This window comes from Symphalangus syndactylus, chromosome 8 (genome assembly GCF_028878055.3).
Source record: "Symphalangus syndactylus isolate Jambi chromosome 8, NHGRI_mSymSyn1-v2.1_pri, whole genome shotgun sequence".
Lineage (NCBI taxonomy): Eukaryota > Metazoa > Chordata > Mammalia > Primates > Hylobatidae > Symphalangus > Symphalangus syndactylus.
Window position 1 is genome coordinate 53,926,455 of NC_072430.2, and position 26,102 is coordinate 53,952,556.

The window sequence follows — 26,102 nt, forward strand, 5'->3', positions numbered from 1 at the left end:
ATTCTCACTGAAGTCTCAGGACCAACCCCCGCACCTTGTCATATGTGTATGACTTAGTTTTTGACTTCCTGGCTTAGTGCTTTCTGGTTTAGGGTTGCTATAATTACTGTCTTCAGCAATTGTTCATTTTTCTTTCTTTTTATCCATTACTTCTTTTATGTCGAAATTTCCCCACGTGATCAAGTAATTATTCTTTATAACTTTTCTTGGCAGAAATCAGCCCGGATTTCTTACTGTGGATGTGGCTTTGATTTGTGTCCTAGTCCTTTTGTGTTCCCAAAATAGCCCAAGGAGTCCATTCATTCTACCAAACAACCAACCATCTGAGTGAAATAAATATGTTTAGCTACTTGATTGAGCCATTATTAGATGGGGGTTAAATTGCCATATACTGTGGATTTCAGGTATCTTAGTACGTAGGTCAAATTCTCTAGTATATTACTAGTTTGATGGATTACTTTATTTTTAATGGCCTAACTACATGAAGTTATGTGTTTAAAATGTGGCTAGAATCTATAGGATAAACAGTTGCAACTCTAATAACATGGCTACAAAACTCCAGCTTAATGTGTGTGATAATGAATACATTGTAGTATTGGGTTGAAGAGGATTGTATGGGAAGCAGAAAAACTGAGATCTGTCCCAGCACTGCTACAACACACCTCTTTTTACCCATCTAGGCCTGAGTTTCTCATTGGTACAATGAGGAATTGAACTATAGTTTCTGAGGCCTTGTCTAGCTCTAAAAAGCTAGGATTCTACTTTCAAATGGATATCAGCTGCCACTTCTTGACTTTGGAAGATGGTGTGGACCATTAAAGGATCCTTCTTTAAATTTCTATGTCTCTTCTTTTTTTTTTTTGGAGACAGAGTCTGGCTCTTTCGCCCAGGCTGGAGTGCAGTGGTGCGGTCTTGGCTCACTGCAAGCTCCGCCTCCCGGGTTCACACCATTCTCCTGCCTCAGCCTCCCCAGTAGCTGGGACTACAGGTGCCTGCCACCATGCCCAGCTATTTTTTCTGTATTTTTAGTAGAGACGGGGTTTCACTGTGTTAGCCAGGATGGTCTTGATCTCCTGCCCTCGTGATCTGCCCGCCTTGGCCTCTCAAAGCACTGGGATTACAGGCGTGAGCCACTGCGCCCGGCCTCTATGTCTCTTCTTATCTTTGGTTTCAGAAGACAGTTTAATCTCATAGCAGAAAACACTTTTTAGTGAAACAAACTCGATCTTGCCATGAAACAAGGAATAACTGATTAAGTTGGCAGAATGACATTAACTTATTTAGGTTGCTTTGTTCTAGATTGTTTTATTCAGTAATTAGCTCTTAAGACCCCTGGGAGCCTGTGCTCTACCCAGACACTAACAACAGTCTCTATCCAGTTACTGGTTCTGGGTGACAGAGTGATCGCCCCATCATGATCAACTTACTTCCTGTGGCCCATTAGGGAAACAGTGACCTCGGGAGCTATTTGCCTGTTGAGTGCACACACCTGGAAACATACTGCTCTCATTTTTTCATCCACATCAATGAGAAATGAGTGGCCCATTAGCAAGATGTAACTATGCAATCATGCAACAAAGCTGCCTAATAACATTTCATTTATTACAGGACTAAAAGTTCATTATTGTTTGTAAAGGATGAATTCATAACCTCTGCAGAGTTATAGTTCATACACAGTTGATTTCCATTTAGAAAGTCAGAAAGTCCTTGTTTTCTCTAAATGTCAAGCTTTGACTTAAAACTCCCGTTTTTCCAGTCATTGGAGTGTGTGCTTATGAAAGAAAATGTTTAGCAATTAGATGGGAGAGAAGGGAAATAGTACTTGAAATGTAGGTTTTTTTTTTTTTTTTTTTTTTTTGAGACAGGTTCTTGCTCTGTCACCAAGGCTGGAGTGTAGTGGCACAGTCACAGCTCACTGCAGCCTTACCTTCTGGGCTCAAGTGATCCTTCCATCTCAGCCTCCTGAGTAGCTGGGACTATAGGTGTGTGTCACTACAACTGACTAATTTTTAATTTTTTATAGAGACACAGGGTCTCACTATATTACCCAGGCTGGTCTCAAACTCCTGAGCTCAAGTGGTCCACCCACCTCAGCCTCTCTAAGTGTTGGGATTACAGGCATGAGCCATGGTGCCTGGCTATCACACAATTCTTAAGCGCTTCCTTCAGTAGCAGAAGAGATTAGAAAGGCTGACTTTTTCCAACAGTGGGAGCTTGAATCTGGAAAGTCTTAAACTAAAATTGTTGTAATTTCATACTACTAAGAAGCACTTTGCTCATGCAATTGAAAAAAAATTAAGTGTCTACCTGGGTGATTCCAGGGCACTTACAAGCAACTAAGACTAATTAGAAGCCCTCATAGCCTCTAATGAAAAGATAGGAAGTAATTTGCTCTATGATACAAAAATTCCTAGATGTTTGGAATTGCTGTACATGATTGGGCACAGGATTCCTTACTGGGAGCTTTTGCTTTCCCAGGGCCAAATTCCCTGTTCTATGTCACCCATTGTGGAGGGCAGGGGACAAATGGATACAGAGCTTGGTATCCACTGATATGGCTTCCACAAAGACATTTGGGAGGATGAGTAAGGAAAGAGAGAGGCAGTATCTCAGTATCAGTTGTAACTGGAAAATGTCATTTACATGGAATGAGAACTTACATGGGGCGAGCTGAGAAGCACTTTCAGTTGAAGCAAATAGAAAAATTAAAGCACTTTCCTTTACTTTTAGGTATTTTTAAACACATATTTTTATGCTCAGATCTTTCTTTTATAACTGGGTTATAACTGGAGAGAATAAAGGGATCCGGGCATGAGAGAAAGTGAAATCAAGGGAGGAAGAGGGCATGCAATGGGGGAAGGGAGGAGCAGGAATGTCCACTTTACTGAACACACAATACTGTAGAAGATGGATCCTGCCACATTCTTCCCCCAATCAACTTGGATGAAAAACAGAAATACTACATTCTGAAACATAGTTCATTTTTAGTTTGTTGTGGCAATATAACATGGAAAAAAATCAGGCCACTACTAAGCATTTGTAGAGTGCATCTTTGGCAAAAATGTGGACCTGGAACAATTCAGATGGTTTTCTTTCAGTCAGGTTCAAAAATCACGGCTCTGTAAATTTCCAAAACTTTTAAAGTCTTCTCGTGTCTTCTTGTAATCAGGCATTCAGAGGTACGTGTTGGTTCTAATAGCTTTGGTAGAAACATGCTGAAAATAGAAATGAATATAAAATGCCTTGTCTTTAGGCTAATTTGGTATGGATTTGTAAGGCCTGAGTGAACTGGAAATTAGTACATTTCTTGAAATAATACAAATGAATGTGAGACACATGGGTAGAACAGCAGATTCAGAAAAGAAGGTTAGTATTGTAGCCCCAAGTTTTGTAAAAGACATCAAGTAAGGCCACCAATAGAGGAACCAAGTTTCTTTTTCGGGTTCCCTGGGGTGATTTCCTATCAGCTTCACGTTCATGAGCTGGGGATTTGTAAAATGTAAGATGGCCTTTGACTTTGTTTTTGATATGATTAGCAGCGGCACTGTCTGCAATCCAGGCCCAGCATTCTCAGATAGTGTGCAGTATGGATGCTTCTGGCTGGCAGGGAGGTCGTGGCAGTGGGCTGACTAGTGTGCTGTGTTGGGAGGGCTCACAGGGTGGCGGGGCAAGCCTCCGTGCAAAGGGAATTCCTTTCTGGTCATGCCCTCCTTTTTGGCTGGAGTTTGGCCGCGGAGATTGGCTGCCATTCTCATCCCTGGATGGGGTGGAGGCAGGTCCCAGACAACCTCAGATAATTGAACAGCAGCTGTGACCCTCAGAACAGCGTTTCTTCTTTTTCTTGGGGTGGAAAATGGTGAGGATTGCTTCATCAAAAACCGCTTTGAGACCTTTCTGAGTCAGAGCTGAGCATTCCAAGTAGCACTGTGCTCCGATCTTAAACGCAAAAGAGAGAAAGGCATGAGAGATAAAAAAGAGAGAAAAACACAGTGGTATCAACTCACTGCCCAGACAAGCACTTACTTCTGCCTGTGCTACAAACAGCCTGTGGGGTGGTTTGGATTATGATTGTCTTTTTTTTTTTTTTTCATTTCAATTTGTATCTGTTATCCTTTTTTTTTTTTTTTGTATTTTTGTATTTTTTACTTTCCTTTATTAGCAATAAATGGTTGTGGATACTTCTGGAAGGCAGTAAATCCTAAAATTGACCCATAGCCATTTATTCCTAAGAACATAAAAAATGCAAAGATCTAAAAAATTAGGAGACAATTCAAAACCAATGACATAATTTAAATATGTTTTGTGAAGAACAGGGGTGCATGATCTTGTTTTTCATATCCTCTCATTTGTAGGCAGAATGTGTAAATCACGTACAAGTGAAATGTATCTTCTTTGGTATGATAAAAGGCAAAGTGTCAGCTTGGTTGATAAAGCAGATAGAAAGAGAGTGAGTGATATGGTTTTATAGGTCATTCTTGATTAAAATGTACCTCTTTTAAGGTATCCCTCAACAAAGTAATATCCAATTGGCATTATTATTTAGTTTTAACATTATTTATTTATTTTTGAGATGGAGTTTCGCTCTTGTCGCCCAGGCTGGAGTGCAGTGGCACCATCTTGACTCTCTGCAACCTCCGCCTCCTGGGTTCAAGTGATTCTCCTGCCTCAGCTTCTCAAGTAGCTGGGATTACAGGCCCGTGCCACCAAGCTGGGTTAGTTTTTGTATTTTTGGTAGAGACGGGGTTTTCCCATGTTGGCCAGTCTGGTCTCGAACTCCTGACCTCATGTGATCCGCCTGCCTCAGCCTCCAAAAATGCTGGGATTACAGGCGTGAGCCACTGCACCCAGCCTTAACATACTTTAAAAGTCATATTTTTTAAAAAGTTAAAAAAAATCCACTAAAACATGTAACAATAACAATAAAACATGTAACAATAATCATAAAAGACATTTAACGCCAGAGACATCCTCCTTGTCAGTGTACAGTCTATATATTTAAATGATAAGGTATTTCATTCTTGCATAGGGCTTCATTTTAAATATTCTGATGATTTCATACTATGGTGTGTCTGATAATCACAAACGTCTCATGAGAAATATAGAAATTCAGGCCAGAACTATAGATTCTCATTTAAAAATCACAGACCAGGGCAGACTGTATTTAGCAGTCAGCTTCTTGTGAAGGAGACCTGCGGTTTTAATTGTTCATAAGCTCAGGAAGGGTCAGTGATGTGACGCTGGCCTTTTACTATTAAGGACATCTGGAGAAATGACTTTAGTTTTTCATTCACATTTTAAGAATCACTTTGAAAAATTAAAGCAGATTCAGAAGAGGTTGGCTAAATGGTGAGTTCCTGGAAACTACAGCAGACAAATGGCTAAAACAAGGTAGCAAAATCATAGGCCTATTATGCCCAACAGCTTATGTAAATGATAAAGTGGGGCTGGTGCAAGACAATAGGGAGAGGAGGGGGCTATGGTGGGCTGTAAAGCACATGCCCCTCTAGAGTGTGCAGTTTCATCAGCTTCCAAGTGATAATGTTGGTTGACTGTTGCCCATTTTTGTATTTTTCAAGAGGAGTTGGAAATTTGGATTTTTTATTTAATATTTACCAGTTAATGAAATATTTACCGTGGGCCAAGGAAGACACTGATGTGGGATATATTTGGCAGCAGCCAGCCAGTTTGCAATGTGTGGACTAAATGAACTTGTGGTTTAGCTTAGAACAGAGCGGGAATAACCCCAGAGAGGTAAAATGAATTGCTTATGGGCACTCACCTAGAAAGTGAAAGAAATAGACCCAGAATCTGGGTCTCTTGATACGTGTTCGTTTCCTTGCTCTGTGACAGTAACTGTGACCCCTATCACTCAGCTCTGCAAGAAGCCGGTCCAGTTGACAGTTAATGAAATGAGATTGTCCACTTACTTCAAAGGCCACAAATATGAAAACTAACCATCAAATAAAGTGGTTTTGGTTGGGCCCAGACACTATTTCCTAAGTTCTCCGACAGAGATTATGCATTTTAAATTTTTTTCCTGACAAGAATGGTTACTGTATGAGCCAAAGTAGAAAGATGTTGGATGTTGAAAATCTATTTTATGGCTTTCATTTTGATCATGGTTTGGTTTTCAGATTAGGAAATAACTTTTTTAAATAATTAAAAACAGTTAGATACAAGAGAGGAATAAAGCGCAGAGAAAATTTTCCTAATAACATGATGAAATGCCTTCTGTTGCATTTTGGGACTGTGTTCAATGCTTGATTCAAACACATGTGAAAAGCACATTAATCTAATGGCAACGGCGTTGCCAACTGAATGATTCTGAATGACTTGTCTGTAATGCGGTGGTGCTTGTCTGGAAAAATACCTAGAAAGTGCTGTAGCACCTTTTTATCTGGAATAGCTCTCCACTAAGGATCCCAAGCCTAGGATCGATTCTGCCTGGAATTCCAGGACAGCTGGGCTGAGCTCACTGACACCTGGAGTCCTGCAGGAGGGGCAGGGCACTCCCCATCCTCCTGCCCCCAGTGTGCCGCTGACAGCATGTCAGGCTTTGCCTTTCGATGGAGCGGGAGGAGCCCAAGCTTGTCTCTTCCAATTCAGACATTTCTGAAGATAATGAAATAGCAGATAAAGGCATTATTGTGTAACTGAGTTAATATGACATTATGTTGTACTGATAGAAAAAGTAGTCATCAGATTATTGGTGTCATTTGGGAAACACGTGTGAGAAACAGAACCCAGTTATGAGGTAGGTATTGTTACCATGTGTCAAGTGCTATGAGGGTCGGAGAAGAATTCATCCTGGTTCAAGGAAAAAGCACAGCCAGATTGCTAAAAAAATTATCTGTGTCCTCAAAGGTGTGAAATGAAAAATTGTCTCCAGGAAATGTGGCCCTTATTAAAGCAGCAACTTCATCTGCTCCTTGGAGCAAAATGACCCATACAGTCAAGTATTCAGAAGCCATCTGGGAGGGTTCAGGATTCAAGCCTCCATGTTTAGATACACAAGCAAGCAATCTGGAATGTGTTCCACCCAAATGACTTATTTTCAAGAAAGAAGTACAGATTGAGGGTGTAAACTGAAAAAACACTTTTCTGATTGGTTTATAATAGCTAAAACTTAGTATCTCAAAAGCAGGGACATTTATCAGTGATATACAGAAGATACAAGAGTGACAAGAAATAAAAAAAAAGCCATAATGACTAATCAAGTAAAAGAAAACCTAGTACTTCTTCCATGTTGTTCTAGTTGGGGCAGGAAAAGTTATAGAATAAGATAGAAAGTAACTGGAATGGATGAAGGCAAAGAGATCTTCCCAGCTGTAGACGTGTCTGAGAGGGCTCATGGATTTAACAGCAACTGTAGTTTGCTGAGCTGGACCTTGTGGTACGTGAACTAATTTCATTGTCACAAGAACTTTACAAGGAACAGTCTGTCACCATCCTCATTTCACAGCTCAGGAAACTGATACCCAGAGAGGCTAAGTAACCTCCCTTATGGCCACACAACTAAGGAAATGGCAGAGATTCGAATTTGTCTGCCTCCTGAGCCAAAGTCTTAACTACGCTTTTGGGCTGTCTCTAGCAAATGTAATGAAATTGTGGCTGAAAGAGCAAAATTCATGAATAAATGGGCGAAGCTGTTATGGATATAATAAAGGTGATGAGAGAAGGGAAGAAGAAGGAAGGCATGTCCTGTAAATGGAGAGAAAAGAAGAGAAGATGTTAGTGGATAAACAGAGTAAGCTCGTATCTAAAGAAATGGCTAGGAGCAGAGTAGTTCTTTATTCCTCATTTGAGAATTAGCAAAGGCACACAGAGAAGGCAAATAGAGAGCCAAGAAAAAGAAAAAGAACCAAACAGGTTGTAAGAGAAAAGCCGCCATCTCAACAAGTCAGCATTATGATCAGATTGGTGAAAGAGGAAAAAACGTCTAGGCTGGACAGATTTGCTGCTGACCTTTGAAGACTATAATGCAGAGATGCCAATTCAAGGGTGGATCATGTAAAGTGTGTTACTTGAGTATAGGATAATATGGAGTGGTGGAGATTGCGGCAGACTGAAGAATACATGTTTAATCTAAAAGACTGTTTAACAGTTTCTGTTGATGAGGAAATGCTGGGCTAGAATTGCTCGACCTTCTGAATTTCTTTTAGAAGCTAGAAATGTGTTTCCAAACTGTTAAATGTTGGCCACTAAATTGCATTAAAAATATGTGTTTGGACTGATCAAAACATTTGTGGGTGAACTTTGGCCCGTCAGTTGCCAGTTTGCTCTCTATGCTTTAAAGGATGCCTTTGCGTATCCTGGTCTCCCTGTCTGGAATTTTGTGCCCTCGCCAGACCCCTTTGCCCACCTGAAAAACTTTTCCTCATCCTTCAAACCTGGATAAGATGTTAACTGGTTAAAGAAATCTCTGAAAGCTCCTTCCATGAATGTATTAGTCTCTCTCTCTTCTGTGCTACCTGGTACATTGCCCAGATGTGTGTTACTGTGTTTATCCAGGTGGCATGCTTTTGTTTGCCTGTCTCCCTCCTCTTCTGGCCTTTGTAACCCAGACATCAGCGGTGAAGTGACTTTCAATGACCAAGGGAGAAAGGGAAAATGGCCAGCACAAGGCAGGCGGCAGTGACTCTTCCAGTCAGGAAGAGGGCATTAAAGACTCCAGTTGATTAACGTGACTGAACATTGATGACAGGATGTTTGCAGCAATTTTGCTGCTTTAAATCCCACCTGTGCATGTTAAAAACCCAGCAGGAAACTTAGCAGGTGCTAAATTAAAGAGTGACAACAACAGAAGGCACAGTGTGAAGAAGATGGCCAGAGAGGGCAAAGAGAACCCAGAGATTAAAAAAGAAAAAATGGCAAATTCCTGTATCAAAAAATACCTTAGGAAGTCTGAACTTAGAAGATCATGTTTAGACTGTATTTGATGGAACTGGGAAAGAGAACGCACAAAGAATTATAATCGGCCGGGCACGGTGGCTCACGCCTGTAATCCCAGCACTTTGGGAGGCCGAGGCGGGTGGATCACGAGGTCAGGAGATCAAGACAATCCTGGCTAACACGGTGAAACCCCGTCTCTACTAAAAATACAAAAAATTAGCCAGGCGTGGTGGCGGGCGCCTGTAGTCCCAGCTACTTGGGAGGCTGAGGCAGGAGAATGGCATGAACCCGGGAGGTGGAGCTTGCAGTGAGCCAGGATAGCGCCACTGCACTCTGGCCTGGGTGAAAGAGCGAGACTCCATCTCAAAAAAAAAAAAAAAAATAAAGAATTATAATCTTAGAGCTAAACAGTGTAGCATCCAGCATAGCACCTGGCACATATTAGGTGCTTAATCAATTGTTGTTTAATAATTCTAGCAGCAATAGGGACAGTTACAGATGTGTAAAAGAATGGGAAAAGAATAATGAATATTTATAATAAATTAGTGCAAAATATGTAAATGTGGTTGACTTTGGAGTATAAAGAATTGTAAATATGTATGATATAAAAATGTCCTTTAAAAATAAAACACCCTTTGAGACCAAAAAGAGATGTTAGATGGAAAATGTTTTGGAAATGGAAAAGTATTGAACAGAAAGAATCAGATATGAAAAATCTGAACTTACAAAGCCTTTAAGTTGTGGGGGAGCTTTGCCCATGAAAATAAGGGACTCCAGTATATAAAAAAGAAGCCCCAAACCTAAAGGTTTCTTTTCAGATTATAGGAGGGAGGCAGAAAAGCGGGTGGTTAAAGCACAGTTTTCTATCCTCACTCTGCACTTGCTAGCTGGGCGATCTTAACCTCTCTGAGCCTCAGTTTCCTGTAGGAAAGTGGAGATAATAATATACACACCTCAGGGGGTTGCTGTGAGGATTAATTAAGACAAAGGCTGTGAGGCGCCTGGCACCAAGCCTAGCACATTATAAACACTCCATAAATGCTAGCTGTGATTATAAACTACTTGACAGAAAAGTCAGAGAGTAGAGAAACTTAAAGCATCTCTATAATTACATGAATTGTGATAAAACAAGTTAAAATCTTGCTAGGTTTTCTTCTAAATTGGATTTTGTAAGCTAAACATGATTCCCTCTGTATCTGAGAGCAGTTGCTAGGAGAAACTAGCAAAAGGCAATATAAATGGTGAACTCAGCCATTGTTCCAAAAATAAGTATGAAATGAGATGGGAAGCTTTGAAATGACTTCTTTTCAGACAGAAAAAAAAAACAACTTCCCCAATGAGAAGTGAGGCTAGGAAGCTGACGGCATGAAGGAACACAGAAAGTGAGTTCCTGCAAGAAGCTGGTGCTGGCCAGTGGGGACATCCTGGCTGTGAAAAATGTGTAGAAAGGAACCACATACAATTATTTATGGAGCTACATATTTAGGTATCTTAATGAGAGCATTTGAGGCTGAATGTTTGAGGAGAAGGTAGAAGCACCTACAGGCATAAACCCATTTCACTCGAGGAAAGATACACAGTTGGAGGTCATTTACACAATGGTCAGGTACACGGGTGGTGATGTCCACAGAGCTGGATTGGAAGTTTTTGACTTTGTTATTAGCTACGTGCTTGTCTTCTAAGACTGTTTCCTCATCTGTAAGCTGAGACCAACACTATCTGCTTAAGAGGGTTATTATGAGGCTGAAGTGAGAGATATTATTAAGTACTTAGGATCCTAAGAACTCCATGGACGTGAGGTGCTAGTTATTATTGACATTACTGTGCATAGAAGTAGGAAGAGTTCAGTATCTCGATCAGGTGTTTGTGAGAGGTTCTCAGGCAGGATACCTGTAAAAACATGATTGTATTTAATTCATTTCTAGCTGAGTGTATCATGCTTAGTTTTGGTGCCTACAAGCAAATTTTAATAAGATAAGTGCATACAGTTTTGTAAGTGAAGAATTTGTAGTTAATATTCTTGACTGGCTTGAAGAGGGTGATTTCTAACTCTGCCTGCGGTATGTATTTTACTAGGTTAGTCACTTAGAAAGTAAGATTGAAAATTTTCAAACCTCTAACCTGGGTCAATAGATTTATGACTTGGTGAGGAGTCCGATTTATGTTCTGGAGGTGTGATTTATCGGCCTCCTCTTGCATAAAGCACTTCCACCCTCTCGTATCTTTTTCGGTGGCTGCTTTGCTCACATCTCCGGGTAATGGGGGAGGAAAAGACTTGGTGTCTGGCAAATACTTCCTAAAGCATTTTCCTAACTCTTCATGTTAAGCTCTCAAGAAGGAAGAAAGGTCCATGAAAACAGTTCCAGCTCTGAGCTATTATCTGCCAAACAGCCACTTAGATCCCCAACTAGTCACTTTTTGGTATATGTTATCCTTCCAGATGCTGTTTGTGACACAGTCCAGGCTCTCTAAGTGGCTATTCATTATACAGTGAGAAATACTGGACAAATATAACCCTGCCAGATGCTAACCCAAGTCTCTCCCAAGAAAATCACAAAATGCCTCTTACGGGGTTATTTAAATGAGCTACATCCATAATAAGCAGTGAGATTTACAAATATATATCTAACGACTCCCTTTATTCATACTAAATATGGCAAGTAGATGTTCTAGAGGTTGCTAAATCAAATGATAAGTGCTTCAGCTGTTTAAATTCACCAAATTGCTTTCTGAATGAAAAACAGGCAATGCTGGCTGACAAGAAGGCTAACCAAAGGGCTCCTTCCAGCCTGACTAGAACAGAGGGGGAGAATAGAAAGCTTAGAGAAGATTCTAAACATATTGCACTTTAAAGCAGAACCCAATGTTGCACACCCATTTCCAAAGCATACAACACACTCTTCTCTCAGCATACATTTAAAACGAAATTCAAATCTGACTGTACCGCTTTTGCGAGCTTCACACCATGCTCGTAAGTGAGAGGTTTCTCTTTCATATACAGCAAACGGGCCAAGGTTTTTGGGTCATCACGGAGATCAATCTGGCAAGAAAACACACGTGAAAACTTATTTGTTTTCTCAGGCCTTGCCAGATATTTTAAACTGTGACATCATAGAGTCTTTTTCCCTGTTAACATCTTTGAAGTTGCTAAATTTTCTTTAAGGAAGCAGATTCACATGCCCATGTTATGTCTAAAAAAGTAAAGCAATTTCTTTGTAAATGTACACAACAGACTTTCCTTATGTTTTCCCCTTCAAACAGTTACCCTGTGAGTGAAGACTACTCGGATGATTCTGTTGCTATCGCAGATGTTTTTTCAAAATTTTCTATTTATTTCTCTATTCCTTGCAGGGCATGCAAGATAACCAATCCAGTCTCATTACCTTACAGTGAGGCCTTATTTGATCCCAAATTATATTACTCATTATTTACTAGTTTATTTCCTGGCTTTGAACACATCTTTTTTTTTTTTTTTTTTCGCTTTTCCAAATAAAATCTTCATTCTCAAAGGAGGTATGAAGATTTGCTACCTGTGAGGATATTCTAACACATGTTCTGCAAGCTCTGGAAGGCAAGTCCCTGAGAGAAATTTTCAAAGGGTTTGCTCAAGAAAAGCATTAATCTTTTCAAAGGTAGAACTTTGAAGATAGCATTTATATATCTGGATTAGATTTGATAATTTAATTAAATATTTTGGTTGCTTTAAAGCGTCACTGTGTATGTGAACCCATGTGTTCATGAATGGGTGTGGATGTGGGAAAGCAAGGGCTTGTGTCTTAGAGAAAGACCAATATATTAGGGTCCCTTTTGTAAGCACGTTACTCAGCTCTACTAATTTGTGTGTGTGTGTGCATGTGTGTGTATGATAATTGTTCAATTTTGTGCCTATCTCTCATAAAATCAGCTTGAATCACGGAAAGGTGATTGAATGTTCTGTCACATATTTGGCAGCAGGGATTCAGGCTCCATCAATATGGGCAAACATTATTATCTGGAATTCAAGGCAAAAGACTTCATTTAAACAAACAATTATCTTTCAGAGCAGAAGCGTTAACTATGATTACTCTGATTTATGGAGATGTATATTCCTCTACATTCTTTAAGTAAATACATATACTGTGTACCTGTCCATATCTTCTTTAGGAAATACTTTTCTTTCCTTTGTGTTAAAAAATTCTCTTGTTCAAAAAGAACAGAAATGAATAATAGAAATAAATAGTATATGAAACAGATAACAATGAAGCCCTTCAGTATTAGTATATTCCTATGTCTTTGGGATAGTAATTTGGATTTTAAAATGCCAAAGAACAAAATCCATTTAAAACTATAAACAGTAACAATCCTTAATACATTTAATGTGATTGGCTTACTACTGGAAACTCAAACTATGGAAATTGACTAGCTTTCGGAACACTGTAAAGGCTTTCACAATCGTAGGTTTGTTTATCTGGTATACGTGTTTTAACTTCTTCTCTAAGATCTGGAAGACCAAGAGGTTTAAAAGGAATAGACAGTGGTGAATTTTTGTCTTCCTTCTCCAGAAGTGTAATTAAAGAGTTCCTGTCATAGAATGCCTATTCTGATTGCTGTGGTCACCTTGACACTCCTACCTATTTTGTGATTTTAAAACAACTGTGGGTTTCAGATATTAAAAATACTAGATAATATGTTCAATTGACACCCTCACCTCATTGCTCGATTCAAGCCTGGCAAAGGGTGTCTTTTAAAAATTACTTTGTTATTAAAAAAAAATGAGAGAGATTAATTTTTGAAGGCCATATCAAAACTTTCTGCTCCCTATTAAATAGCTCTATTATCTTTTCCACTATGGGCTAAATCGTCATGCACACCTTAAGAACTTCTGTTCATAGGATTGACATGTCTGAGACACTCCTCCATAGCGTTTGGCAGAATAGAATGTTCACGAGGTACCTAAAGGGTCTTCCCATTTTTGCAGCCCGCCCCACCCTGCCATCGCCCACATTTTAACCTGGGTCCCTATGAGGACATAAGGCACGTGAGGCATGCAGTCCTTGAGCTCGGGGACCCATTCCTCCTGGACATTGTGGTAAGAGGCAGGGTTTACGACAGAGAAGCAGATCAAAAACACATCCGTGTTGGGGTAGGAGAGTGGCCTCAGCTGGTTGTAGTCCTCCTGTGGGAAGAGCAGACAAGGGTTTGTACAGCCTGTGTAAGGTGTGTCCCATGTGGTTCCAAGGTCAGATTGCAGGTAAGAGTCCACTACAGTGCACTGGGATCCCGTTTCTTCCTCAACCCTAGAATCTGGTAGTTCTTTCTCTACTAGAACTAAAGGAGCCATCAGTCAGAAAAATACCTTTTTGTTACGTACAGAGATTATGTATTGCCCCTTCTTAAGATGAACTTAAAAAATATTTTTAGCAGTTTTATTGAGATATATCTTATATACCTACCTATATATACCATAAAGTTCTTATATACCATAAAGTTCACCCATTTATTTTTTATTTTTAAATTGTAGACATTTAAGGTGTACAACATGGTGTTTGATATACACATATATGCTACAGTGAAACAAACTAACATATTCATCTCCCTACAGCTTACCTTTAAAAATATATTTTATGGCGAGAGGACCAGAAACCTACTCTCTTAGCATATTTCCAGTATGCGATATAGTATTATTAACTATAGTTATCATGCTGTACATTACAGCTGTAGACTTACTCACCCTAGCTAACTGCAGCTTTGTATCCTTGATCAAAACCTCCCCGTTTCCTTTCCTTACTTGCCTCTGGTAACAATAGTTCTACTCTCTGTTTCTATGTATTCAAAAGTTCACCTGACTGGGCACGGTGGCTCATGCCTGTAATCCCAGCACTTTGGAAGCCAAGGCGGGAGGATCACTTGATTCCTTGAGCTTGAGACCAGCCTGGGCAATATAGCGAGACTCTATCTCTACAAAAAAATACTAAAATTAGCTGGGCATGGTGGCACATGCCTGTAGTCCCAGCTACTCAGGAGGCTGAAGTGGGAGGATGGCTTGAGCCTGGGAGTTTGGAGCTGCAGTGAGCTGTGATCATGCCACTGTACTCCAGCCTGGGCAACACAGCAAGACCCTGTCTCAAAAAACAAAACAAAAAACCAAAAGTTCACCCATTTAAAGTGTAACATTCAGTAAAGATTATTGCAATTCTTCCATCATGTTGGAATTGTGTTATATTGAATACACTATATTTAAATTAGTGAGCTATTTGCCAAGGCACCAGGAATCCACTCCTCACACGATTAAAAAAAATTATATCCAAATTTAATTTAGAATAAATGAACTAACATGCAAAACAAGAGTTATTGCCAAATTTGACACCACAATATTTGAAGAAATATGTTGAGTGAGGGTTTAGAGCTAAGAATTTTGGATTTGTTTCAAATATTACTTAAAGGCCAAATAAATAAAATGCTAGCTTAATTATTTTCTTTCTAAACATTTTTCAGATCAGAATATGCTCGTGGAAGAGTTTCTGGTTGCATAAGATATTTATGTATTTGCTATTTTAGTGGGAGTTGATAAATACAAAGTAAAACTTTGCATCATTTCGACTTTGGGAAAATGTTAGCAAGAACCTTTTACTGTATGTAAAATGTTTCAGGAGGTTCCAAGGTAAAACCTGATATTTCAATAGAAAGTTTTATATATTTTTATAGAATTTAGTAACACATAAGCAGACGGTAACTTTGTGTGTAAGTGTGCATACACATACCATATTTATATATACATCACATATCACAACATGACATGTATCCATACACACCATACATAATTTGTATGTGTATACACACTATATATGATGTGTGTGCACTATATATGTGCGTATACTATATGTGCAACTAAACTTATGTGTTCACACCTATGATATACATGTATTCACAGAGAGGGGTTAATAAATAATTAACTCATTTATTAGGGGCATGACTACTCTTCATAAAACATTTCAGAAACTTACAAAACATGTATGTGCTCATTGCAAAAATGCAAACATTAAAGAAGTACACAGAGTTGAAGTGAAAGCTTGTTTTCATCCCTGATATGGTCTCTAATAGTATTTCCTCTCCCCAGAGGGAGCGACTGCTTAAACACTGTCCTTCCAAACGTTTTATTTTACTTTATTTTATTTTTTGAGACAGAGTCTCAATCTATTGCCCAGGCTGGAGTGCAATGGCGTGATCATGGCTCACTGTAGCTTCAGACTGCCTGGCTCAAGTGATCCTCCCACTTCAGCCTCCCAAGTAGCTTGGACTACAGGCACATGCCACCACACCCAGTCAATTTTTATATTTTTTGTAGAGATGGGGTCTCACTGTGTTGCCCAGGCTGGTCTTGAACTCCTGGTCTCAAGCAATCCTCCTGCCTCAGCCCCCCAAAGTGCTAGGATGATAGGCGTGAGTCACCACACCTGGCCCATTTTATATTTATGCATGTATACAACATACACATGTTTAGTTTAAAAACAAATTGATTAAATTGTTCATATTGTTGTGCCACTTGTGTTTTGTAAAACATAATGTATCATGGATATATTTTTAATATCAACCTTTCTATTGACTCTAATAATATATTTATTAGATAACGGGGTGATGGGTGCAGCAAACCACCATGGCACGTGTATACCTATGTAACAAACCTGCACGTTCTGCACATGTATCCCAGAACTTAAAGCGTAATAAAAAATTTTTTAAAAAAAGACCAGAAAAGGAAGTACACACATGTGCACACTACATACACATGAGACTGAAAGGAAGTACCTTAGAATGTTAAGTGTGGTCCACTCCGGTTGGTGGCATGCATTGATCTATTGTTTAGCTACTCAGAGTATGCAGAACACGGGACTCAGTATATGTGGCCGCTACGGCTACTACTATTAAAACTTAAACAAAGGTTTTTGGTACCTAATGCAAAATGCAAAGCAAGATGGCAATGATGCTGAAAAGTAAAATCCTAAAAAATAAACCCCGAACAAAAAAAAAACCCCTACTATTGTGGCTAATTTACCACATTTCTGGTCAATAATTGGGAGTTGGGTGCACAGCTGAATAAACAAACACTGGTCATACTGGGAAGTTGGGCCAGGTCTACTGGGTTGCGTCTCAGCCAAGTTGTGCCTATGTCTGTGTGTGTGTGTGTGTGTGTGTGTGTGTTTGTGTAGCTGGGGAGGCAATGGAGAAAGGGATAGCTAATTTCTTGGCACTACCCTCTCCTCTTTACACAACTAGCTCTGAAAAACAAACCTCCTCTTCCATGGTCTCCCCACTTTTCTCTTTTCTCTCTGGAGTGTTCCCTTAAAGAGCAGCTGTAAGGCCCATGAGCCAAGAAGTCTTCCCAGACTATAATCTACAGCCGTTCACCACACCACCTGCCCCTCTGCCACTGCGTGCTCCCATCTGGATTGTCATAAATGGAGTAGGGACCATGTCGATTTTTTTCTCATCCCTACATGTACTCTTTCCATAGTAAATATTCAATAAATGCTATTGACAGACTGGAAGAAATGACCTCTACAGTGACCTGCAAATGAACACATGGCATTTCTGTGGGCCATTTATTGCAGTGACTTTTATTAGAATCAGCTGGGGAGCTTTTAAACCATCCTGAAGCTCTGCTAATCAACTCCTTGCTCCACCCCCTTTTCTACTCTGGAACCAGCTAAATTAGGATCTCTGGAGAGTGGGCCTGTGTATCTGGAAGTTCTGACTTAACTGGTTTGGAGTGGGCCTGGAGTTGAGAACACGGCTGTACTTCACAATCATCTCCAACATTAATGGAGGATGCGCCCAAGGACTTATTACTAAAGGTCAGGCATTGTTTCAAACTCTTATGTACGTTCTCATTGCATCCTCCTGATGGAACTGGAAGGATGGTATCATCAACATTCACATTTCATAGAGGAGGAAGTTAAGGTTTAGAGAGGTTCCATGATGGGCCAATGTTACAGAGCTCATAAATACCAGGATGGGGTATTTAGCCCAAATCCAGCTCTGCCTCTCAATTGTGACCACACTGTTTCCTGCAGCTCAGAATTTTAAGTGACAGATTAAGCATTTTCTTAACTTATCCAGGAATCTTGACTCATATGTTACCCAGCAATCAAAATGTTTGACCACAGGATGTATCGTCTATTTGATGGCCTGCATCTGCTTCAGATTACCACTGGATGGCAGCAACACTGTATATTTAAAACTTCAAAGCCAAAAACCAAAGCAAAACACCATCAGGAGAAATGTCACAACTAGGTTAGGTAGGAATAAATAACTGTTGTTAATAGTCGGAAAGGAGTATGTTTGTCTGATTTTTTTAACCCAGTGGCTATCAAAGGATTTCTATTTACATTATGGAAAAGTTGGAAGACCATAGGTTGCTGGGTTGACTGTAGGTGGGGCAGGTGAGAGAAGTCTGTTTCTGATCATTTACCCTCATGGCCCTCCAGCTGAGTTGCTTATGGTAGTGTCAGTCACTGGGCTCACTGTGCTCTGTATTCTGGATCTCTCTTCTGTGGAAACCTTAGTCCTGCTGTATCATTCCATTTAAAAAGATTTCGTGCCTACTGAATGCATAGCACTGTTAAGGATGCTGTATGAACTATATAAGGTGAATAAGAATTTGCAATTCAGTTGGGGAAAGAAAATGAAAATACATGAAATAATTTGATTTATGTGGAAGTAAGACAGGTTAAGTTTCTCTTACTCTTTGCTGGCTAATCTCAAAATGGAATGATGTAGAATATTTATCTGACTGATTTGGGAAAATACAATTCCAAGACTAGAAAAGGCCTTAAAGATTAGCTAATGCAGTGGTTTCCAATCTACGCTCTTCAGTCCAGCAGCATTGGCATCACCTGGGAGCTTGTTAGAAATACACATTCCCAGGTGCCACGCAGCCCCCTGAAGCTGAGGCACTGGGGGAGAGGCTGCACCATCAGTGCTGTAACAAGCCCTGCAGGTGATTCTGATGCAGCTCAAGTTTCAGAACCACAGGTTACTGTTCTTCCCTCTCCCCGGAGCCAGTTTTATGGTTTAAGAAACAAGCGTCTAGACAGATGGAGTAATTTAACCAGGACAACAGAGCAAAAATACTTTTAAAGAAGGCTCACACCTGGGCTATTGGAAGCTAACCCTGGGCCGCAGCTATAAAATATGGCAGGGAGGTCAGGATTAATAAAAGAAAGTGTCCCCTTGGGACTAGGGGGGCTGGGGAGTTGAATTTGTGCCAGCTGGTAACTTAATGTTTTTTCACCAGAGAGCCTGCTTTGGCCCTGGGTTGGATGGTAACATGTGGAGATGATGTCAAGGGGCTATGAGAAGTGGATAAGTGGTTTAGTTGGTATTTGAGGCCCTTTCTAATGTTGAAATTCAGAATGGAAGACAGGTGCTTATTTGCTTCTTGAAGAGACAGCGTTTTAATCTAAAAGAGAGGCTCAAATGGGCCTTTGGAGGTAGACAAAGAGGCTAGGATTGGGGAGTGCAGGGAAGGATTTGGGGCAAAGTAGGCCTTTGAGTGCTTTTAGCCCAACTTCACCCTGAAGGCAAGAACATGTTCAGTTTGAAGGCAGATCTAGTGTTCTGGGGTGACTATGGGTGATTATTAAACATGAAAAGTTCAGAGAAAGTGTTAGCATCAGATGCGCCAAACACCTGGGTCCTAAAGATTACAGGCTGCATCATGACGCAGGTAAGTGAAATCATTTTCTAGATAGCACTTCTTAGACACTACATATATTTGTATCACCCGTGGACCTTGTTAAAATGTAGTTTTGTTTTTGTTTGTTTGTTTTGAGATTGGGTCTCGCTTTCTGCTCACACTGTAGTGCACTGATCATAGTTCACTGGAGTCTTGAACTCCTGGGCTCAAGTGATCCTTTCTCCAGCCTCCCAAGTAGCTGGGACTACAGGTATGCACACCATGCCTGGGTAATTAGAAAAAAGTTGTAGAGATAGGGTGTCGCTATGTTGCCCAAGCTAAAGTGCAAATTCTTATTCAGTAGCAGGACTGGAATGGAGCCCAAGAATGTGCATTTCTAACAAGTTTCCGGGTGATGCTAGTGCTACTGGGTCCAGGGGCCACACTCTGAGCAGCAAAGAGAGTTGCGCTGAGCTCCTCCCACCCCGCCATACCCACATTAATTTGGAAATAGAATTCTGCTTCCAAGTCTTGGGTTTAGTGACATTTATCCCAGATTTTTTTGGTATAAGTCTCATTTTCATGTTCGCCCATAAATCAGGCTTAATTTGAAAAACGTGGGCACCATGTATAGGGTGCGTGCATAGCACGGTGCTTAAGAGCATGGGCGTTGGGTAGAAATTCTCTGCGTTTGTGACTGTGGTGTGATCTTGGGTAAGTTCTCCATGCCTCACTTTCCTTATCTGTAAAATGAGGCTAATAGTGCTGGCCTTATGAGTTGTTATGAGAATAAAATACGTTAATATTTGTAGGCCACTTAGAACATTGTTTTGAACATAGTAAATACTTTAATGATCCAGTAAAAGAGTCCATCCTCCAGCCCATATCAACAACAGCTGCTGGTCCTGGATGCATTTCCCTACCCTTATTGGATGCCAGGGCTGATTCAGAAATTAACTTTTTCTGAACTGAGTAGTAATAAGACCCAAATGTTTGCAAACTCCAACTGCAACTCTCAGTTCCTACAGCTCTCTTTTTCATAATTTGGGGAGAAGTAAGATTGTGTCCTAAGGTTACTTTTACTAAGCAGCTGTCATGTGGGCAAACTTCTCCCTAATCTCCCAAATTGCCTACTCCTGAAAATCCCACATGAAGATACACGTGAGCAAGAAAGTTGGAGTTGCTCCCTGAGGGAAAACATTTGTTCTGAGGTTTTAGGCAAACTTTCCATAGAGGGTTTCTGCCAGATCCTGTGCTGCAGATGGCCCCATTGGATCAGCCAATAGCAAAGGGGAAGGCTTATGTGTGTCCTTCCAAGTGGAGCCTGGGTTGCCATTCATAAACCCTAGCTGTGCTTGCTTCCTTGCTTGATTGCATGCTTCCTCAGCCCTTGGAGGAAAGCGGGACTTCAGAAATCAGGGCCTGGGGAAAATGTGCAACATGCAGCCCTGGGCGAGTGAGGGGCTCGGCTGATGGCCCTCCTTGCTTCTCTACTCCCACGGTCACTGGTGACAGCTGAGCTGCTGTGGTTTCTCAGTGACAGACACCATTCTGTGCTTGCCCACATGCAGTGGTTCACCCTTCCACAGAACCAGGCGCCTGGCCAGGCTGCACCTGGCTCCTGACACCAGGAGACGGTCATTCCTCCCTGGCAGTGCTGCTAACTGCCATTTTCACAGGTGTTGTCTCTGAGATATGCCCATCCTAGAGTCTTGCCCAAGAGGCCATAATCTGAGTAGGGCTTTGCCCACATCATCCTTCTAGGTGAGGCCACATCAAGAGAAGGAGGCAAGACCTTGTCTTAGTACTATGGCTGGTTCCACTGTAATGATCTGCTGTGAGGTAGGAGGACATCTGGCTGCAAGCCGTAACCTGGGAAAGAGCCCTCTCCCAGTCTGAAGTTCCTCAGCTGGTGAATGCCCGGGGTTGGCTGTGGCATCCCCAACCCAACCAACACCCTGCTGTCCACTTGGTCTCTCCTGATGCATTGTAAACAAACTGGCCCGCAAGGATGTCATGGGAAAGTCAGCTTCTGGGACTCTTTCATAGCTGAGCCAAAGATCTGAGCTCTAGATATCCCTTTAACATTCAGTAACACACTACTAGGGATCTGTCTCATACAGGATGAGTTGGCACAATGTAAATAGATTTGGCTTACAGGGCTGGTTGGCCTTATTTCCTCCCTAGTGTGATCTGAGGAGTAACATGCACTCACCCTGAGAAAAATTCCTCAATTCATTGCCTAATCTAATGTTTGGAATTCTACCTAACAGAATTAAACAGAGTTGTGAAGAATCTATCTCCAAAGGGCTCCACTCCAAGTCCAAATGTTAGTTTGTTTCAGGGTTTGGGGAAGGGAGCTAATGTTTAATAGCAGCCACCACGTGTTGACAGTGTATGCAAGTGACTTCATTATAAACTCTCTTTTTTTTTTTGAGATGGAGTTTTGCTCTTGTTGCCTAGGCTGGAATGCAATGGTGCAATCTCAGCTTACTGCAACCTCCGCCTCCTGGGTTCAAGGGATTCTCCTGCCTCAGCCTCCCAAGTAGCTGGGATTACAGGCGCCTGCCACCATGCTTGGCTAATTTTGTATTTTTAGTAGAGATGGGGTTTCACTGTGTTGGCCAGGCTGGTCTTGGACTCCTGACCTTGTGATCTGTCTGCCTTGGCCTCCCAAAGTGCTGGGATTACAGGCATGAGCCACTGTGCCCAGCCCATTATAAACTATCTTTAGCACATGCTTGCCTGAATTGTGGAGGCACAGGAGTGTCTCAGGCCATGGCTCATGGGGCTGTAGCCAGGTCTGAGGCAGACTAGGTGCCTCAAAGTCAAGGGAAAGCAGGTCAAATGATTTTGTTTAGCGCTGACATTGTTTAGCACTGCAAACAATGAGACAATGAGTTCTATCACTTTACCTCTCAGAACACATTTGCTTCAGTTAGTTCAAGACAAAGATGTGGAGGATTGCTTCTTGGTTTATTCATGCACAAAAATCTAATTATTCAAGCAATATGGACTCTATAGCTGGATTCAGAGACATTTTCTTTTTGTGGTTCAGGGATTAACCAATTGGTTTTGAAATCATCTCTCTTCCATTGTAATTGGCAAAATGAGTATTTTTGAATTATACATGTTCTTTAGCTATCCAGCACATTTACTAGAATATAACTGAGAAGAGGCAGATTATTCTACCTAGGACTGAGAATGGAAATTTTGGGACACTGTTTCCAAATTAAATTTGTTACAAAGTCTTAATAGCTGAATTGTAGAACTACGGGAATACATTTTAGTAATGGTTATTTTCCATTGCATCCTCCTAACTTTCAGAACAATGCCTCAACCACCAGAAACGTTTAGAGTAGTGCTTCTCGAAATTTAATGTGCATTCTAATGATTTGGAGATCTTCTTAAAATGGATTTGCCGGGCCCGGTGGCTCACGCTTGTAATCCCAGCACTTTGGGAGGCCGAGGTGGGCGGATCACGAGGTCAGGAGATCGAGACCACGATGAAACCCCGTCTCTACTAAAAATACAAAAAATTAGCCGGGCGTAGTGGCGGGCGCCTGTAGTCCCAGCTACTTGGGAGGCTGAGGCAGGAGAATGGCCTGAACCCAGGAGGCGGAGCTTGCAGTGAGCCGAGATTGCGCCACTGCACTCCAGCCTGGGCGACAGAGCGAGACTCCGTCTCAAAAAAAAAAAAACAAAAAAATGGATTTGCAAATTCAGTAGACCGGGGATAGGCCTTGAGATTCTGCAGTTCTAACGTGCTTCCTGGTGATGTTGATGCCACTGGTTGGTGGACCACACTTTGAGTGGCTCTCAAAGTATGGTGTAGCGACCAGCAGCAGCATTGCCAGAAAACCTGTTAGAAATGCAAACTCTGTAATCCCAGCACTTTGGGAGGCTGAGGTGGGCGGATCACCTGAGGTTGGGAGTTCGAGACCAGCCTGGGCAACATGGTGAACCCCCCCCCCCCCCGCCCGCCCCCCTTCTCTAGAAAAAAACACAAAAATTAGCTGGGTGTGGTGGCAGGTGCCTGTAATCCTAGTTACTTGGGAGGCTGAGGCAGGAGAATTGCTTGAACTCGGGAAGCAGAGGTTGCAGTCAGCCAAGATTGCACCACTGCACTCCAGACTGGGTGACGGGAGCGAAACCCTGTCTCAAAAAAATAAAAAAATAAAAAGAAATGCAAACTCTTGGGTCCCACCCTAGACCTGTAGAAGCAGAAATTCTTGGAGTGGGGCCCAGTAGCTGAGTTTTGACAAGCCCTACAGGTGATTCTGACACATACTCTAGTTTGAGAATCACTGTTCTAGAAAATGAATTACAAGTTATCCCGTAGTGTAACACATTCCCATTATTTAGTAATCTTTTACAGCTGAAAGGTCTCCCATGGGTCTAGCCTCAAATCCTTTTGCCTAATTACTCCAGTTCTATCAGGGTTTCTTGAGATTATATGTGAAAAGTCCTCATCATAGAATTTTAGGGCTAGAAGGAACCTTAAGATACGCTCTGATTCCTTTTCCTCATGCTTTATGGTTCCTTTTGAGCCTTGTCTACCTCTGAATATAAAGCATTCAAGTGAGAGTTAGTTGAAAAAATATCTTATAATCTATTTGTTATATTTTATCAGTCTTCATCACTTTTGTGTCAGAGGTTTGGGCCATTCTGTTTGCTTTGATGTGGAGTTTAAAGATATTTTTACAATGTCTTACAGCTTCAACTCTTATACTGGTATTATTTAAATTTTTTTCTTAAGAGGACAGAACAGTGGGAAAAATAAACTCCACCAGAGCTTTTAAAGAGTTTTATTGGATTTAAAATTAAACAGAAGCCTGTGGAGGTTGTTCTTGGGGCGGTTAATGCACAGGAGGCAATACTTGTTGGATTGCTGCAGAAGAGGGGAGAACTGACTGGGCAGCAGGGGACAGGGAGACTTTTTCGGAAGCCAGAGGGACCAGAGAGAGGTTTCAGAGTCATGAAATAATCATTACCATATTGAACTTTTCAAACCGGATTATATTAGTAAAATTTGACTGTGGGAGAGGAGGGTATAAACTCCTCTCTCTTTCAGGCTATGAGTTCCTGATGAATGGGGACACCCCAATGATTGAGTGAATTAGAGCAGGCAACTTTGGCCTCCAAAGTGGTGTACCCTTGTTGCTGGAATGCTTTCTTTTGGGGGTATGAGCTATCCTGAGGCCCTTGTATCTTAGATCAGAGGAGCAAATGATTTTTTTCATTTGAGCACATAGGGGGCCTCCTTTCTTAGTCGTATGTCTTGCTATTGACGTGAGAGTTTGCTTCCACTCCCAGTTCCTGGCAGTAGCTTACCAAAACAGGCATCTGCCAATGAGGGGACCCTGGATGCTCTTAGAAGCTTTGAGTCTGGTGCTAGATTTTCCAGGTTCCGCACCCTAGCCTGGCCAACACCTGCCTTTGATATTCCACACACATTTATACAGTGGTCCTTACAAATTTTCACAGAAATCCCCAAAGAGAATTCCATTTATTTATATTCTTGTGAAGAGCTTTCAAGTTGAGCAAAACGATGTATATCCAAACAATTGTGAAAAAAAAAAAAAGGCCTAGACGAATGCATCACTACAAATAACAATTCCCAGGAAACTCACACTGAGAAATAGCAGGGTAAAATGTTCACTCCAAAGAACTTAAGATGTATGAATTTGGACAGACTGAACAACCCACTGATTTTGACCTAAATAGATGACCCAAGACATGGTAACAAAAGCTCTATCCAAGAAATTGGGCTACGGCCATCAGTTGCTTAACCACTTCCCCTCCACCAATCCATGAACTAGATTAGAACATTAGAACATGAGAAACTTCGTAGCGATGTGTGGTATGCTGGGAAAGACAGATTAAGCGCCATTTTCACCCAAAGAAAGCATGTGCCAGCTGATTAAATGTTGAGGGTTTTAGCCCATTGTCTTATGTTATTGGTGGGCCAGTTTCTCCAACTTGAAGAAACAGTCCTGACAAAGTGAGAATATTTCAAGAATCTTAGGGAATTTAGAGTCAACCCCCAGTTATTCAGGGTTGACTCTCACTTTTGGAAAACATCTAGGATCCTGGCTTTTCTTCCTTCCAACACTTAATCCATCTTCTCCCTCTCTCCTCCCCTCACCCCCACCAATCTCTTTTTGGGCCTTTTCGCAGTTCATTAGGCAATTCAAAGAAAGCGTGAGCAAAGAAAATAACCTGAAAAAAAATGGGTGGAACTAAAATTTACGAAATTGACCTATGAATCCTGAATCTGGAATAGGTTTCCACAGAAAGAAATTGAAACTCGTGGTCACAAATCTGTTATTCTGGTTTTTGATGGTCATCAGTCAAATGAATCATTATTTACCTATCAACGCCTTAAATAATGTAATAATTTAGATTTTTGTAATTTTTTAAATATTGAGAATGTGCTTTTGGTTGTCATTTAGGCAGACAATAAATTGGCCCCAAATGATCAGAATGGGTAATATCTGTGCTAGGAGTCCCATCTGCCTAAGCAAACAGATCTTTTTCTCCCCTACACCACCGCCCT

The 26,102-nt window shown here is 41.1% G+C and overlaps 1 protein-coding gene across 1 annotated transcript in view; it reads right to left on the reverse strand.

Moving 5' to 3' along the window:
- Positions 1–1,223: 1,223 nt before the first annotated feature.
- RHOJ (ras homolog family member J) overlaps positions 1,224–26,102 on the reverse strand; it is a 91,612-nt gene continuing 66,733 nt past the window's right edge. The window contains exons 3-5 of the mRNA XM_055289148.2: positions 13,883–14,047; positions 11,837–11,932; positions 1,224–3,936 (exon numbers count right to left, since the gene is read on the reverse strand). Of these exons, the coding sequence (XP_055145123.1) occupies positions 3,790–3,936; positions 11,837–11,932; positions 13,883–14,047 (408 nt within the window). The 3' untranslated portion in view covers positions 1,224–3,789. The remainder of the gene's footprint in view (positions 3,937–11,836; positions 11,933–13,882; positions 14,048–26,102) is intronic.